A 17929-nucleotide genomic window follows, 5' to 3' on the forward strand; every position below is an offset into this window, starting at 1 on the left:
TTTATCAGAGGTACACAAATGGATAAAACATGAGAATATTAATCTTCTCTAGAATTTAAGTTTCTAGAGGCAAAAATGTTAACGGTTCATCTCTCTTTTCTTTTATTGTGGTAACACTTAGCCAAAAGAACAATAAATGCTGACAGTTCACCACCATGAAGAGTTGATCAAGTATATTCTGGATAATAAGTTTAAGATGAAGGATATTGTGTAAAACATTTTAGAATGATTTTTCATTCACACTGGTTAAGAAACATTTTCATATTTACAGGGACAGATTTTGATTGCCTGAAAAATTGAATTCTTTTGATTTGGTTTGGACAGTTGAGGTCGGCAACAGAGAGCAGGGAGGAGGCAGAGCCAGAACAGGAGGCCGCCACAGGGGTGGCGGGGGTCAAAAGGAAGCAGCGTGGAGGACTGTCCTCCTCGAGGCTTGGAGCAGAGCTTCAGGTTGGGCCTCATGACAGAGCTGGGCCAGAAGTCTAACACAGCAGGTCTGGAACACAACCTAGGATACCTGTGCGGTTGAGTTCAATCAGTCAAGGGAAATGAGAAGATCATCTGTGGCTAGGAATGTTCATGGAATGCTCGTGGAATACTCAGCCTACCCGCAAGCACGAAGGCTATCAAGTCAGAGTTAAGTGGGAAGTTGGCTGACGGTGTGGAATCATATTAAAGTCAGCATTGATGGCTTCCAAAAACGAGATAGAAAGCAATGTCTTATGCAGGAGCGCGACGATAGCCTGGGTATAAGATGAGATGCAGTATCTCATGTGGGAGCTATGGAAGGCCGACATCCCTCTTCCTGCTTCGGCTCATACTCCAGAAGTGGGTCTAGACCTCGGGATGACTTGAAAATGAGTTTCAAGGTACAGAAACAGAACTTTTGACTTTTGGGACCAGACTCTCCCAAGCTCAAATGATCACTTAATGTGGCTGGCTGTATTTTTCTAAAATTGCCACAAGATTTCAGTACCATATGCTCTTCAAGAACCTTGTGACACCTCCCCAAGAGGTGGCGTTCACTGCTTGAACCACCTAGGACCGCCCTGACAAATGCAGTGAGGCAGAAGTGATGCTGTGTGACTGCCAAGGCTAGGTCACAAAAGGCAATATTGCATCTGCCTGGTTCTCTCCTCTCTCTCTCTCTGGCTCTCTCCTCTCTCTGTGGCTTTCTCTTCTCATTTTCCCCTCAAATCCAGACACCAAGATATGGGGTTGTGTGTAAGGTCCCAGCCAACAACCTAGCTAAGATCTCAGCTGTCAGCTGTTACCAACTGCAGACATATGAGTGAGACTTCAGATCATTCTAGCCTCCAGCCTTTGAACCACTCTAGCTGATATCAAGATGGGAAGAGATGAGCTATCCCTATTCAAGCTCTGCCCAAATCGTAGATTCGTGAACAAAATTAATGTTGCTGGCCGGGCATGGTGGCTCATGCCTGTAATCCCAGTGCTTTGGAAGGCCAAGGTGGGCAGATCACTTGAGCCCAGGGATTTGAGACCAGACTGGCCAACATGGCGAAACCCCATCTCTAATAAAAATACAAAAATTCGCTGGGCGTGGTGGTGAACACCTTAATCCCAGTTACTGGGGAGGCTGAGGCACGAGAATCACTTGAACCCGGGAAGGCGGAGGTTGCAGTGAGCTGTGATCATGCCACCGCACTCCAGTCTGGGAGACAGAGGGAGACTGTCTCAAAAGAAAAAAAAAAAAAAAACTAAAGGCAAAAATAGAAACAAAAGAAATATTAATATCGCCATTCTGAAGTCAGTTGAATTGTGGAGTGATTGGTGCTGCAGCACAGTAACTGAGCGGTCAGGATTTGAAAACATCCTGGAAGCTTCTATTCCTTCTCCCCTTGGATGAGTGCAGGACCGACCCTGGAGGTGAGGCATAAGGGGCCACCTCCTTTTTCCAGATGAAACAGGCCTGGTGGGAGGTGGCAGTGGGAGAGTATCCTGAGTGCAGGGAGGAACTACAGGAGATAGGCCATGGGTGAATGACTGAGTTACAGGAAACCAAACTACAGGGTCCGTGGCCCCTCTTCTGCTTTCTTTCGTGCTGCTTGATTTCTTTACAGCTCTGGCTGCCTGAGCCTCTGCAGGAAGGAAGAGCTGGTGGAGCTGTTCCGTGTGCCTGCCGTTTTGTGTGGAAATGCGTGTCTTTGGTAGGTTTCTTTGCTGAATGGGAAGGCAGGCTGGCTCTGTGTCAGTGGCACTTGCGGACTGGAAGGCTTCACTCTGAGGTGGTCTTTTGATTGAATACTTCCCAAATTCCAGAATTTACTCTTTAAAGGATTTTGCCCTGGGATACCAGTCCCAGTAGCCCCATTTCTTCTCAAGCAACATATTCACTTTCCAGGGGAGGAAACAAGACTTTCTCCCCTGGTGGCAAACTTGGGGCTCTCTGATGCTGTGCAGGCTGCTGAGGAGGGTGGGGGGCAGTTGAGACTGCTGTTAATCCGTCCTCTCACTCCTGGCCCCCATGCCTGCCTATGACCAGACAAATGCCTCTCCAAGCATCTCCTGCTGTGGCTCGGGCTCCAAGTCGTTCACTTAAACGCTTCCACCCATTTTCTGTAGTCAGTAAATTTACCCACATGGCCACTGTTTGCTGAAGACCAGTTTTCTTTGCTACTGGGTGCCTGTTTTCTTTTGTAGTCCTCCACTGATATTTCCGTGAGGGTTTTTGGAAGGAAGGACGTTGAACACAGTCTATAATCACCAACAATTGAAGGCCAGACTGAACAGTGTCTTTCTCAGCCTGGCAGAACCCATTTACCTGCTTGTGAGTGTGGCTTAGGTACCTACCTTTGTGACTGCAGTAAATCTCCTGATGCTTGAGTGCCATGCTAGAAATTCTCATTTCATTACGACGTGTGTGGCCTGGGCAATGGAGTTTTAAAACCCCCTCCTCAGGTGATTAATGTACTGTCACATTTGAGGCCCACCCAAGGCTCCTTTTTTTTTTTTTTAAAGAGACAGGGTCTTGCTGGTCACCCAGGGTGGAGTGCCGCAGTGGCTCTATCCTGCTTATTGTAAACTTGAACTCCTGGGCTCAAGCAATCCTCGTGCCTCAGCCTCCCAAAGTGCTGGCATTACAAACGTGAGCTGCTCTACCTGACCTCCTTTTGTTCACCTCTGTTGATTCTGAGGTTTCTCTCCACAAATAAAATTCTAGGTTTCGCTCCAGAATTTTATTTGTGGATATTTTAGTTTGTGATTGTCTATGTTTGATTGCAATCTAAAAAAAAGAAAAACCACTTTTTATCTTCTAGAAATTCTTTGTTAGATCTGGTACAGTTTTGGTATCCTGAGATTATGAATTATTTTATTTATTTTCAGAGACAGAGTCTTACTCTGTTGCCCTGGGTGGAGTGCAGCGGCACTGTCATAGCTCACTAAGGACTCCAACTCCTGGGCTCAAGAGATTCTCCTGCCTCAGCCTCCTTAGTAGCTGGGATTACAGGCATGTGCCACCATGCCTAGATAATTTTTAAATTTCTTGTAGAGACAGGCTTTGTTCTGTTGCCTTGGCTGGTCTTGACCTCTTGGGCTCAAAAGGTCCTTCTGCCTCAACTTCCCCACAAATTGGGATTACAGGTGAAAACCACCATGCCTGGTTTGGAGGGTTATTTTAAAAATACATTTTTCTAGCCGGGCATGATGGCTTACGCCTGTAATCCCAGCACTTTGGGAGGCTGAGGTGGGTGGATCACCTGAGGTTGGGAGTTCAAGACCAGCCTGACCATGATGGAGAAATCCCATCTCTACTAAAAATTAAAAAAATTAGCTGGGCATGGTGGCACATGCCTGTAATTCTAGCTACTTGGGAGGCTGAGGCTGGAGAATAACTTGAACCTGGGAGGCGGAGGTTGCGGTGAGCTGAGATCATGACATTGCACTCCAGCCTAGGCAACAAGAGCGAAACTCTCTCTCAAAAAAAAAAACATTTTCTGTCATTTCCATGGAGCTTTGGCAGGGAGGGAGAAAAAGCATGTGTTCAGGCCATCTTTTTGATTTAGCCTTTTATAATGCATAAAATATGTAATTGCATAAAATTGCATTTTAAAAATGCATAAAATATGTAATTTCAAAAACATTTATCCTTTTGAAACTTTATTACACAAATTAAAATATAAAAATAAAAGTAGAACAGTACAGTAAACCTCCATGAGCCGGCTTCACTAATGAGCAACTCATGACCTGCTTCCCACTCTCTCTCTGACCCCATTCCCCAGCCCTGGCTTATCTGAAGCAAATCTAGATCTCTAATAACTTCTTTTAGTATCTATAGCAAACAAGGGCATCCCTTTTAAAACCTAACTGCAGTATCTTGATTCCACATTCCGGCCATCACACCTGGCCAGAAAAATGTATTTTTAAAATAACAGTCCAATCAATAATAATTCCTTCACATAATCAAATATCCAGTTTAACATTTTCCCAATTGTCCTATAATTTTTAAAAGGTTTGAATTAGAATCTAAACAAGATTGAAAACACTGTGACTGATGAATATTATCTCTTACTGTCTTTTGATCTATAGAGTCTCACTCTTGCCTATTTTTTCTGCTTTGCTACTTAATCGTGGCAATTGGGGGTCTGTAATGCAGTTTCCACAGTCTCACGCTGCTGACTCATCCACCCTGAGCATGTGCCTCTCCCCTCTACTTTTCAATTGGTAGGGAGAGCCCAGTGTGTAACTAGGATTAGGTTCGGTTCTTTGGCATGAGTAGATGGTGGTATATACCTCTGTCAGGAAGCGCGTGTCTCTTTCGTGATTCTAGGAGCCATTGATGATCATTGATTAGAGCCACTAATCCATTAGGAGTTTCCAAAGTAGTGATAGTTCTAACTCTGTCATTCTTTCTTCATTATTGAGTGGAATGATTTTATAAGGAGGATCTTACCCCCTCACAAACAATTTGGTGACTCTGAGGAGTCGTTCATACAGCAAAGGTAAAATGATTCTTCTTGTCCTCTATTGGCCAGTTTTCAAGCCAGCGTGCTGTTCCATAGTATCCTCCACAAGGACTCATCACTGAGGCGTTTTGTTTTTTAAGTATCATTATGAACTTTGGATTCATTTGATAAGTTTTAACCTGTGCAGTTATCTTTATTGATCCTCAAATATCCCCATCTTTGGCCAGTAAGAACCCATTCTAGATGGGCCTGAGTCCTTTTGATATTACCCTAATGGTCCTTCGTAGTTTCCTTGCTTTTGTATGACAGTACATTCCAGACTCATCTAGTATATTCCATGCACCAGACCTGGACTTTTTTTAGGGAGCCTTGGTTGGTTTTAGTGGGATATGGAACTTAAAGACCATAATCTAGGTGCCGGGGGGATTCACTGCTACTGGTTAATCTGAGAATATTTCACAGTTTCACTTCAGATCAAAATCAGGACTATAGGATTTTTATTTGACTCTATCTTACTTCTGTATTTTCTTTTGTACATCCCCCAAATCCCAGTTCTCAATGACGCCACCATAATCAGGAGCTTTATCCCGTAAGATATACACAGTGTTCTCAAAATAACAGTATCAACATCATTACCAACAATATCGATATTCAACAGTGTAAGATTTTTTGTGAAGTTATTTGTGTCCTTACAGTGTATCTCTCTAACCATATGCTATGACATTATGTGTTTTAAGTCACTTGGAACGGCTTCCTTCTGTGGCTTTGTGCCACCAATAGGATACAGTTGGCTTTCCCTGTCCACAGGTTCTGCATTCTGCGGTTACAAAGAGCTAACTGTATACACGTTTGGGTTCATTTGCATTTTACTTTGGATATTTAGGGTAAGCGTTCTAATTTTTTTTTTTTTTTTTTGAGATGGAGTCTTGCTCTGTTGCCCAGGCTGGAGTGCAATGGTGCAATCTCGGCTAACTGCAACCTCCACCTCTTGGGTTCAAGTGATTCTCCTGGCCCAGCCTCCTGAGTAGCTGGGATTACAGGCACCCGCCATCATGGCTGGCTAATTTTTTAACTTTTGTGGAGATAGGGTTTCACCATGTTGGCCAGGCTGGTCTTGAACTCCTGATCTCAGGTGATCTACCTCCTAAAGTGCTGGGATTACAGGCACGAGCCACCATGCCTGGCTGCTTTTTAATTTTTTTAAAAAATTTAATTCTGCTTCATACTTACAGAAATATTTACCTGGTTCCAAAGAGACATTCATGAAGTCCGGGTTCTAGAGCTATCCCTTCCACCCCATTCTCTCTCTCTTTTTCTGCTGTTATCCTAGTACTGGTATTTTTTTTAAATGTAGGCAAATATGTGGGTATATTTCTGTTGCTTCCTTTATCTTAAATAGGATTGTATTAGTTCATTTTCAGGCTGCTGATAAAGACATAACTGAGACTGGGTAATTTATAAAGGACAGAGATTTGATGGACTCACAGTTTCACATGGCTGGGAGGCCTCACAATCATGGCAGAAGGTAAAGGAGGAGCAAAGGGTCTTCTTACACGGCAGTGGGCAACAGAGAACTTGTACAGGGGAACTGCCCTTCATGAAACCATAAGATCTCAAGATCATGAGATTATTCACTATCATGAGAATAGCATGGGAAAGACCCATCCCTATGATCCAATTAACTCCCACCAGGTCCCTCCCATGACATGTGGGAACTGTGGGAGCCACAATTCAAGATGAGATATGAGTGGGGACACAGCCAAACCATGTCAAGGATATTACACGGTTTTGTCTGCCTTCCTTTCTTCACTTATCAATGTATCTTACTACTCCATAGTTGTACATGAAGATTCCTCATTCCTGATTACAGATACATAGATATCCATTGTGTGAAGGTATATTTAATTTTTTTAAAAAATAAATTTGGGGGCCGGCACGGTTGCTCACGCCTGTAATCCCAGCACTTTGGGAGGCCGAGGAGGGTGGATCACGAGGTCAAGAGATCGAGACCATCCTGGTCAACATAGTGAAACCTCATCTCTACTAAAAATACAAAAAATTAGCTGGGCATGGTGGCGTGTGCCTGTAATCCCACCTACTCAGGTGGCTGAGGCAGGAGAATTGCCTGAAGCCAGGAGGCGGAGGTTTCGGTGAGCCGAGATCGCGCCATTGCACTCCAGCCTGGGTAACAAGAGCGAAACTCCGTCTCAAAAATAAATAAATAAATGAATGAATGAATGAATAAATAAATAAATAAATAAATTTGGATCTTATTGTATATAGAATTTTGTATCTTTTCATTAAGCATTTTGTTATTAAGGATTCTCTGTTAAAAATGGTTATTTTTATTTTTTAATTTTTTTGAGATGGAGTCTCACTCTTACCCACGCTGGAGTACAGTGGCTTGATCTCAGCTAACTGCAACCTCCACTTCCCAGGTTCAAGCGATTCTCCTGTCTCAGCCTCCTCAGTAATGGGATTATGTGCATAAGTCACCACGCCCAGCTAATTTTTGTATTTTTAGTAGAGATGGGGTTTCACCATGTTGGTCAGGCTGGTCTCAAACTCCTGACCTCAACAGGTGATCTGCCTGCCTCATCAGATGAATTATCCAACTTATCCAACTCCGCCCCAACTCCTTACCCGCCAGTATTCTTCTCCTGTCTCTGAGTGACCTCAAGGCTCCTGGGAAATCTAAATTGCCTACTTGTCGTAACAAAGTTAAAGATCAGGCTGGATATGGTGGCTCACACCTATAATCCTAACACTTTGGGAGGTCAAGGCAGGAGGACTGCTTGAGCCCAGGAGTTTGAGACCAGCCTGGGCAACACAGCAAGACATTGTCTCTACAAAAATTTTAAAAATTAGCTGGGTATGGTGGCATGTACCTCGGATCCCAGCTAGTTGGGAGGCTGAGGTAGGAAGATTGCTTTAGCCCAGGAGTTCAAGGCTGCAGTGAGCCATGATGGTCCCACTGCATTCTAGTCTCGGCAACAGAGTAAGACCCTGTCTCAAAAAACAAACAAACAAACAAACAAACAAAAGAAATTATTGATATGGTGCTACGGTCTGAATGTTCGTATTACCCTAAAATTCTTATGTTAATATCCTAGCCCCTACAGTGATACTTTTACAAGGTGGGGCCTTTTGGGAGGTGATTAGGTCACAAGGGCAGAATCCTTGTGAATGGGATTAGTGCCCTCATAAAAGAGGCCTAAAGGAGCTCATTTTTGCCTTCCTTAAAAATAAAAAAAGTTGGCTGGGTGTGGTGGCTCATGTCTGTAATCCCACCACTTTGGGAGGCCAAGGAGGGAGGATCATGAGGTCAAGAGATCAGAGACCATCCTGGCCAACATGGTGAAACCCCATCTCTACTAAAAATACAAAAATTAGCTGGGCGTGGTGGTGCACACCTGTAGTCCCAGCTACTTGGGAGGCTGAGGTAGAAGAATTGCTTTAACTTGGGAGGTGGAGGTTGTGGTAAACCGAGATTGTGTCACTGCACTCTAGCCTGGTGACAGAGCGAGATTCCATGTCAAAAAAAAAATTAATAAAAATAAAAATAGTTAAAGATCCTTGTCTTAGAGAATCAAGCTTAAGATTTATTAGTTGAAGCTTGAAACAGTGGATTTCTCAAGCATCTAATCTAAATTGTGGGACATTTTACCAATCTTGAATGCAGAAAGATAGCAGAGTCTGACAAAATATTTTTAAAATTCTTATTTTTAAGCAGTATACGTACTTTTAAAAGACAGTTTTTCAAACATATTTGCAAGTAAAACTAAGATAAACTTATGGGTCATTAAAATTTACCTTAAATATTATGTGATAAGTTAGTTTTTAAGCATTAATTTTGAGTTACATTAAAATGTTAACAAATGCAATATTATTTAACGTGATGAAGTAAGAATGGTAACAAGAAGTCTTGTTAATGAATATAATTTATATTTTTCTAATCACAGTGCACATTCACCAAGCTGTTAATTCATTCTAATAACTGCAGATCCTCTGTTTACGTGATTGTAGGAAAAATATCTGAGAAAGCTATTCACGAAGTTACATAATTTAGGCCGGGTGTGGTAGCTCACACCTATAATCCCAGCACTTTGGGAGGCTAAGGCGGTGGATCACTTGAGCCCAGGAGTTCAAGATCAGCCTGGCCAACACAGTGAAAGCACGTCTCTACTAAAAAATAACAAAAATTAGCCGAGCATGGTGTCGCATGCCTGTAGTCCCAGCTACTCAGGACGTTGAGATATGAGAATCACTTGAACCTGGGAGGCGGAGGTTGCAGTGAGCCGAGATTGTGCCACTGCACTCCAGCCTGGGTGACAGAGAAAGACTCTGTCTCAATAAATAAATAAATAAATACATACATACATAGAGCTGTGGATGGGGGCCCAGACCCCCTGCAAAGGGGAGAGGAGCCTTTTACATATATATGTAAAATTTAAAAAATCATTTAAAGATATAATAGGCATAAATAGCTCATATATTTCAGGAAAGAGAATTTCATTCTTACATTTTGTTTCAAAATAAATACCTTAAGTTTTTGTTGAAGGCGTTCTACTTCCACCTGCAGAGTCTCGGTAGCTGTTTGAGCCGCTAAAGTCTTCCGATTCTCAATAGCCAGCTGCCGACTAAAGGCTCTGCTGTTCAACCTCAGTTGTTTTTCCAAGCTCTGAAAACAGTATATATTTTAACTATTCTGCAACCAAGTTAGTATTGTCAAAAACTTCAACTATAATGAAACTAACTACATTTATGAAAAGTGCACATTTTCAATATAATTTTAATGAAAGACTTATATAGGGAACATATATTAGAATGAAGTATAACTGAAAGAAAGCCCCCAAATCCCAGATCCCAGCTCTAGAGAACAAATATCATATGTTTTGAGCCTGTTTTTTTATATGCTTTAAAATTTGATTTAAAAAGTCTTTAGTTTTTGAGTTAGAGTCTCACTCTGTCACCCAGGCTGGAATGTAGTGGTGCGATCTTGGCTCACTGCAACCTCCGCCTTCTGGGTTCAGGTGATTTTCCTGCCTCGGCCTACAGAGTAGCTGGGATTACTGGTGCACACCACCATGCCCACCTAATTTTTGTATTTTTAGTAGAGACAAGGTTTTGCCATGGTGGTCAGCTGGTCTTGAACTCCTGGCCTCAAGTGATCTGCCTGCCTTGGCCTCCCAAAGTGCTGGAATTACAGGCATGAGCCACTATGCCTGGCTTCATTGAAAGATTTTGACCAGATCCTAAAATCAGTAGACATTGTTAATGGTCATTCCCAGATGACAGAGATTGAATATGGACTCCAGCCACCACATGCATCCATATTGATGGACTATAAGACAATGAAACGACTGATTTAACTCAATAATCAACTACACACATATTCATCTGCTCTCTGGAATGAGGACTATTTTATTGGAGAACTGTTTGATCTGGACTTGACAAATGGCTTACCAAAAGGACTGTTTTTCTTTGTTTTAACATAAAAGTAGGACCTCCTCCATTATAACATCAGTACTTTTCCCAAACAGGAAAGGTAAAAGATATGGAAAGCTAAAAGGATGAAAGAATCACTAAAAATACTACTCCCTAAAACATTAAGGTTAAAAAAACAATATGTTTTGGTCCACATGTTTTCCTCCACTAAATGCCTATAACCAAACAGAGATTTCTCATACTTGGTAAGTGCTTTTTATATATATATTAAAAAAAAGTTATGTAATTTATTTTGGTTTTATGTATAGATATGAAAACATGAACTACTTAGATACATATATAAAAATAATTTCCTTTCACATGACAGACATATGCTAAGTAAATACAGTATTACCTAAAAGGTCAAATAATATCACTTTGGTATACAAGAGTGAAAAATGAGGTTGCTCATTATTTTCTGTAGATCATATATCAATTTCATGTGAGAAAAATTTCTTGGAAAATACAGAATTTTAACAACAGAAGAAATAACTGAGATAAAAATGTGGAGGAAATGAACCTGATATTTACTTACTTCAAGATCATAGAAAATACTAGTGTTTCAGCATCAAATATTAAAGATTTAAATCCTAAATTAATTCCATTTATGTTTATGTCTGTAGACTCAAACTATCTAACAGGCAGAAGAATTCTTAATATGATATCAATGCCTTCCCCAAGTCATCCCTTATAATGTATTCCCCAGGATTTTGACAACCATGTGCTGTTGAGGAAAATCCACCCAGTCATCTCTTTAATTATTTTAATTCCTTTCCCTTCCCTAATATCAGGAACATTATCTGGGAAAAACTGCTTTTTTAAAAATAACTATAAATGTCTGTGTGGTAATGCCTGGCCAAACGGGTGAGGGAGAATCCAAAAGTCACTGAACGGATGCACTGAGTAGCTTTTTAGGGAAATAGCCTTTTAATAAACAGTTTAAGTGCTGATTTCAAAGAGAGTTTTCACGTAACACAATGCAATCTTTTCAGCACAGGAAAAAGTCCCTTAACAGTGTAGCTGTGTTGTCTTAGAGATGGTCATTTCCAGATAAACTAGCCTAGCCACAGAATGAACTCTTGTGCACTACAACAGGATGAACATTTCTAGTTTGAGCTGCTTCTGTTTTTCCTTCAAACCACTCCCTTTACCTGCCCTCTATTAGACAATGTAATTATTTAGTGTAGCATGCCAAGCAAAGCAGTTAGTAATGGTTTGTTACAGAGAGGGCACATCTATGATTAATGCACACCCTCTCTCTATAAATTCTGGAATCTTAAATGTCTGGGCCCCTGAAATACAGACCTGTATTTTTTTGTCATTTGCCTCCATTTTTGTTGTAATAATAGATAATTTCTGAGTAAGTTCTTCCCTTTCTGCAAGGTTTTCGTCTTCAGAAAGTTTCTGCAGTGCCTGCAAGGCATCCTTAGTCTTCAGTAACTGGCTGTCCGTTTCTCTAAGTTTCCTAGATATGGTTCTTTCCTTTTCCTGGGATTTCCTAAGGAGTTGCCTTAATTTTTTTACTTCATTCTGATGTTTAGCCATAATTTGCGGTAGATTATTTTGTGAATTCTCATATTTTCCTATAGCTTTCAAACGCCTAAGCTGAAGTTGTTTCAAAAATTGGTTTTCTGTAAGGATGGCTTCCAATTTATGATTCGTATCAGCTAATTCATTTTTTAGTCCTTTAATTTTATGAAGCCTTGCTGAGAGTATTCGATGAGCCATAGCATCTCTTTGGGCAATCATACTGATTTGAGATTTAAGAAGTGATGCATTCCAGGTGTGCTTTTTTTCAACTGATATTTCCTTCTGGCCTGTGTAAGCAGATAATCCAGTTTACTACTAGTAATATATACAGATATGCAAATATGCACAAATGCATAATCTCCCTCCTTCCCCCATGCACACACGCCACACACATACAAACAAGCGTAAGTGTAACCAGAAGGGGAGAAAAACTAACATTTAATGAACGCCCATGCTTTAGGCTAGGTACTTTATATATAAATAACTCATTTAATACAATTCTTTAAGGTCAGTTGTAATATATTTTATAGCTGGAGATTTTATTCAGCTATAAAATATATTATAACTGACCTTAAAGAATTGTATTAAATGAGACATTTGTATAGCCACAAAGTGAGACAGAATGAATTGAAAACCAGGTCTTCTTTGACTCTAAAATCTGTACTTAGATTTCTATTATAACAGCTAGACTAAAAACTGTGATAATAGGCCAGGTGCAGTGGCTCATGTCTATAATCTCTGCACTTTGGGAAGCTGTGGTGGGAGGACTGCTTGAGGCCAGGAGTTTGAGAACAGCGTGATCAACAGAGTAAGATCTTGTCTCTAAAAAAAAAAAATTATTGTTTAATTTTAATTTTAATTTATTTATTTTTTTGAGATGGAGTTTTGCTCTGTCGCCCAGGAAGGAGTGTAATTTTGCAATCTCAGCTCACTGTAACCTCTGCCTCCCAGGTTCAAGTGATTCTCTTGCCTCAGCCTCCCAAGTAGCTGGGATTACAGGCGCCTGACACCACAACCAGTTAATTTTTGTATTTTTAGTAGAGACGAAGTTTCACCATGTTGGCCAGGCTGGTCTCCAACTCCTGACCTCAAATGATTCATCCTCCTCGGACTCCCAAAGTGCTGGGATTACAGGCATGAGCCACCGCGCCTGGCCTCTAAAAAAAATTTAAGAAGTAGCCTAGCGTGGTGGCACATGCCTATAGCTCTAGCTCCTCAGGAAGCTTGGTGGGAGGATCACTTGAGCCCAGGAGTTTGAGGCTGCAGTGAGCTGGTACAATCCAGCCTGGGTGACAAAGTGAGACCCTGTCTCAAAGACAGACAATCCCCATGATAATAGCTGAAATTTACTAAGTGCTTATCCTGTGTCAGGCATTGAACTAAATGCTTTCTGTATATTATCTGATATAATCCCTTCAACAATATGGTATGGGTAATTACAGTGTAACATGAGAGCCCAATGTAAAGATCTCATATACTCAAAATGATCTTCAAAAAGTCATCAAATTGTATAGTCTATTTATCTACAGATACTGATTTTCCATGTCTCAATAAATCCAACATAGTTTTTCCTGTTACTTTGGCTGGGCACCAAATGAAGTAACTGGCATGTGTTCAGGGGTCTATTTTAAACAAAGTCTTTAAAAGCATCACATTTAGCACCAACCTTACATAAGTGAATTTGAGTATGTTAAATATATGTGTAAATGACTGTACTATTATCCCATTTTAATTTTTTTTTTTTTTTTTTTAGAGACGGGGTTTCACCATGTCGGCCAGGCTGGTCTTGAACTCCTGACTTCAGGAGATCCACCCACCTCGGCCTCCCAAAGTGCTGGGATTACAGGCGTGAGCCACTGTGTCTGGCCTATTATCCCAATTTAAAGATAAACCCACTGAAGCTTGGGGATGTCCCTTGTCAGTGGGCACGCAGCTGGGAAGTGAAGAGACAGAGCCCACTGTCTGTGTGCCTATGCTAGTGCCCCGCAGGTGTGTGCATCTGTACGATATAGGGGTATATGTATGTGTGCACCTGTGTATGTAAACATATATGTGGTGTGCAAGCATACATATTCTTATATCTAGATTCTGAGAAGGAGAAATCGAAACTGGATTCTAAACTCTAAAAATGTCTGATCCTCATTCTGGAGGGAGAAGGACATTTAGTGGCCAATGTCACCAGAGTCCTAACCTTAAAATACTGGTCCAAGTGTGGACACATCTGAGATGTGGCTTAATATGTTTGCTCCAGGTGATGAAAAAGGCAATTCTACCTGTGATAGAAACAATGAACCAAGAGAGCCAAAGTGTGCCTTCTGGAGATGAAGGATTTGAATCACAACTGTGAAAGAATACATAGATTATACAACACAGTATCAGTATCACATCAGTAACTGATGGCCTGTCTTTCCAATTACGTCTTCAAGTGTACGTTTTTTCCCACAGTTTAGTTGGGGCTATGGTTGAATATTGAGTATTTTAGAATAGGCTTCCGAGCACACTAAGAAGTGGGAAGCGGAGCAGGCCAGCCTCTAGGACACCTTCTAGAAGGCCTGCAAAGATGTGTCTGTGGTTTTGTTGAGGCTGTACACTTGAATACTCTGGGCACTGGCTAGGGAAACTTGAAGCCCAGGTAATATGGATCAGGCTGGTTTAAAACGGGGGTGGGCGAGGATTGACATGTTCTACACCATGGACAGCATGACTGAACCTGACCCCCAACTTGTAATGTCTTCCAGCTCTTAGGTGCTCTGACCCTGTAGGAGAGAGGGCTTTCACTGAGACAAGAAGGACTGGTGATGGGTTCCATGGGCACTGGAGACTTATATGCCCCTCTCATGCCATGCTCAAGTGATGGGAAGGCAGAGGCATGAGAGGGTGCTGAGGGACTAAGCCCCATGGCCACAGGAGCTCTGGCCAAGGCTCTGGGAGTCAAGAAGTGCACAGAGGGCATGATGCTTTGAAAAGGGGAGGGGTTGGCCTTTTAAAGATCACATGGGCTTAGACAAGGAGCATGTAAATGGTAAAAATGATGGACAGAGGCTCCTCCCCAATATTGTTCTTTGTGTAAGGCCATTTCCACATCCCTGCCCCCTCATATTCCCTCCATTCCCCAAATGCATCTGAGATTGAACTTCCTGTCTACCCTAGTGAGTGGGTAGGGAGGATGAGCCGGTTTACATACCCCTCACTTGCATTTGAGAGGTAGCAGATTCATACTATATCCATCATGCATACTTGTATAACTATAAAGGCTATGGAAAACTGGAAGAGGGTGTAATCCTTAATGATTTTATATCTCATTATCCTAACCCACACATAATAAGAATTGTATAATTTATAATTTCAATCCCATTTCACAAATAATAGGGGCAGATTTAGCTGAATGACTATTCTTAAGATAACTAAGTTTTAAACTGCTGAATTAAAACATTCACTTAATTCACCACAAAGATAAATTTAAGTCCATAGTTGCCAAAACAGCATCTGCACATTACGTATAATGACGTATGTTCTTCTGAACGGTTCTAAGAATGCCCCCACGCTCACTTCACCCACAAACAGACCTGTCTTCCTTCCTAGCCCGTATCCCCAGGCCCACCTCCCCTTCAAAGCCTTACTTTAGCTCTTGTTCTCCTCTGTCCATGCTGTTTCCTCTTCCTCTCCCTCCTGGCCTCATCCTAGTTCCCTCTCCTGTCACTGTCCCCTTTGGTCTCATCGTTCCATTCTATCCCCGTGCTCCTCCACACCTTCACTCCAGCTCTGCTTCTGACATACGGGGTGAGGGGTCTATACTATATTTTACCCTAAAAGAGATGAAACCATTTTCTCCAAGAACCAGGGTGAATAAGAGGTTCAAAGGAGGAGCCTTTCCTTTTCCTGTTCTCGGTAGTTTCCATTGTTAGCCTGCTAGAGAAGGTGTCTCTTCAATACCACCTTAGGTTGTCCACCTATAGCTGGACCAAGGACAACAAGACAAGGTGTTCCAAGCATTTGAATATGGTAAATTAACTTTTTTTTTTTTTTGAATACTAATGTCTTGAATGACCATGACACATTTTTGGCATTGTATTGACAAAGAAAATACATAAAGGAAGCAATTTCCTAACAGGATACTTAATTGAAAGAATTCTGAAAGGACATTTTCTACAAAAGAAAGATAATTTTTGAAAAGCAAATTGTAGAACTATATTGCTTGCTATTTACAATGATTTAAGTAAAACTCCAGTGTTTGACCAAAGCAAAAATTTTATTAAATTGAAGTCCTCATTTCACATTACTAATTTTCTCTATGAAATATCTTTCTGCCATAAAATTTGCTTTCATCAATTTTCTAAGATGAGAATTGAAAATAATCTCTGATGTTACTGTTCTTTGGTGAATTCTGAATCTCTATTGGTGGTTCCGCATCCAGCGTTACCCGCATAGGGTAAGAGAGCTACTTTTCATTGAACATTTGCTTGAGAAGGGGCTGGACCGGCTAAAACATGAAGCCTCCTTGCTTTGGGTTAGAATTATATTTCCCCAGGGTGCAAGAAATTACTTGCTGCTTAAATTACTTTGGCAAACACTGGCAAAACATGAACTGGGAACAAAAGAATAAAAGAAAAAGACAAGGAAATATTTTACTGTTCTGTGACAAAGCTTGAAGTTGCAATTAGTATTTTACATTTATCACATGCTGGGCAAGGGTTTCCTGGGACATAAAAATCTGAGTTAAAGATACATGCAAGATTTATTCAAAATAATTTCAGAATATTAATATACAAAAGGACACCCAAGTAAGAGCAAACCTTTTACTCTTCTGGATAATGGAATTTAGGATTCTGGTCTCCTGTGAAGTAACTGAATTAATTTAAGTTGCTCTCAAGTTATAAACAGGCGTCTTGCATAAAGAACTCAATAAGCATTTGTTGAATAAATAAATGAGGAATCAGCTTTGAAAAGCTAAATTATAAGGTACTTAGAACTTAAAATGCATTTCTCTCTCGTAGAAAGTTTTATAAATACAAATTGCCTGCTTGCATGATCCCATATAAGCTTAGGATCAATATAATATGTAGTATATAGATTCAAGATCTCTTATTGTAAACCCCTGGAACTGGACTGTTTCAAAATTTGAGGGTTTTTAATGGAAAGTACATATACAGTATTTTCCATAGTTCTCCCAGTGGGGTCTGGAACAACACCCTTTAATAAAACTATACATTATTTATTTAATTATTTTTATTTTTTTTAAGGACGGGGTTTCCCCATGTTGGTCAGGCTGGTCTTGAACTCCCGACCTCAGGTGATCCACCCGCCTTGGCCTCCAAAGTGCTTGGATTACAGGTGTGAGCCACCATGCCTGGCCGAATGAAACTATATTTTTATAGTGAAATATAATGCCTATTCAAACTAAGTGAAATAAGTAAAGATCCATTTCATATTAGTTCAAATAAGGTTTTTATTGCCAAATCAATTTTGATGCAAAGGATATGAAAGATGTTGGATTTTTGGAGATCTGTAAATTTCAAATGTGGATAAGGAATTGTGTATTTGTAGGATCTAACCATGATGTTTACTTTTGATGAATCCAGCCATGAGAGAAAGAGTGGACTTTTCATCTCCTACCCTGGGCCTTGCCAGTGGATGTAGGGCTCCCATCTCTCTAGAAAAGTGACATTTAACCTTTTGAGAATCTGGTGAAAGCTACACGTCCTTCTAGAAAAGTTTACCAACACACAGAGACACAAAAAATGCATAGAATTTCATGGGTTTCACAGACATGTGTCTTAGATAAGAACCCCTGGGCTATAGCAGGGGAACTGAAGATTATAAGTGTTCCAGAAGTGGCACAGAGGGTCCTGGGCACAGCTGGTAACCGCAGGCTGGGATGCAAGAGGCAGGGTAGACATAACAGTGGTAGATGTGCCCCGCAAACAGCAAGCTCTTAATTACTGTGTGCCTGTTGACTGAGGTGCTCTGATGCTCAGTGTGGGCAG

At 41.0% G+C, this 17929-nt stretch overlaps 1 protein-coding gene across 16 annotated transcripts in view; it reads right to left on the minus strand.

The window, feature by feature from the left end:
- The window catches only part of LCA5L (lebercilin LCA5 like), a 47367-nt gene that overhangs the window by 8942 nt on the left and 20496 nt on the right, over nucleotides 1–17929 (minus strand). For all 16 annotated transcript variants that reach the window (XR_010343941.1, XM_064380156.1, XM_012445257.3 and 13 more), the window contains 2 exons: nucleotides 11721–12232; nucleotides 9472–9609 (listed from right to left, as the gene is read on the minus strand). Coding sequence is in view for 15 of the 16 variants with exons in the window: in XM_012445282.2 (XP_012300705.1) it covers nucleotides 9472–9609; nucleotides 11721–12232 (650 nt within the window). In the remaining variant the exon portion in view is untranslated. The remainder of the gene's footprint in view (nucleotides 1–9471; nucleotides 9610–11720; nucleotides 12233–17929) is intronic.

Source organism: Aotus nancymaae, unplaced genomic scaffold (genome assembly GCF_030222135.1).
Source record: "Aotus nancymaae isolate 86718 unplaced genomic scaffold, 86718_ANA_hifiasm-v0.15.2.pri h1tg000022l_1, whole genome shotgun sequence".
Classification (NCBI taxonomy): domain Eukaryota; kingdom Metazoa; phylum Chordata; class Mammalia; order Primates; family Aotidae; genus Aotus; species Aotus nancymaae.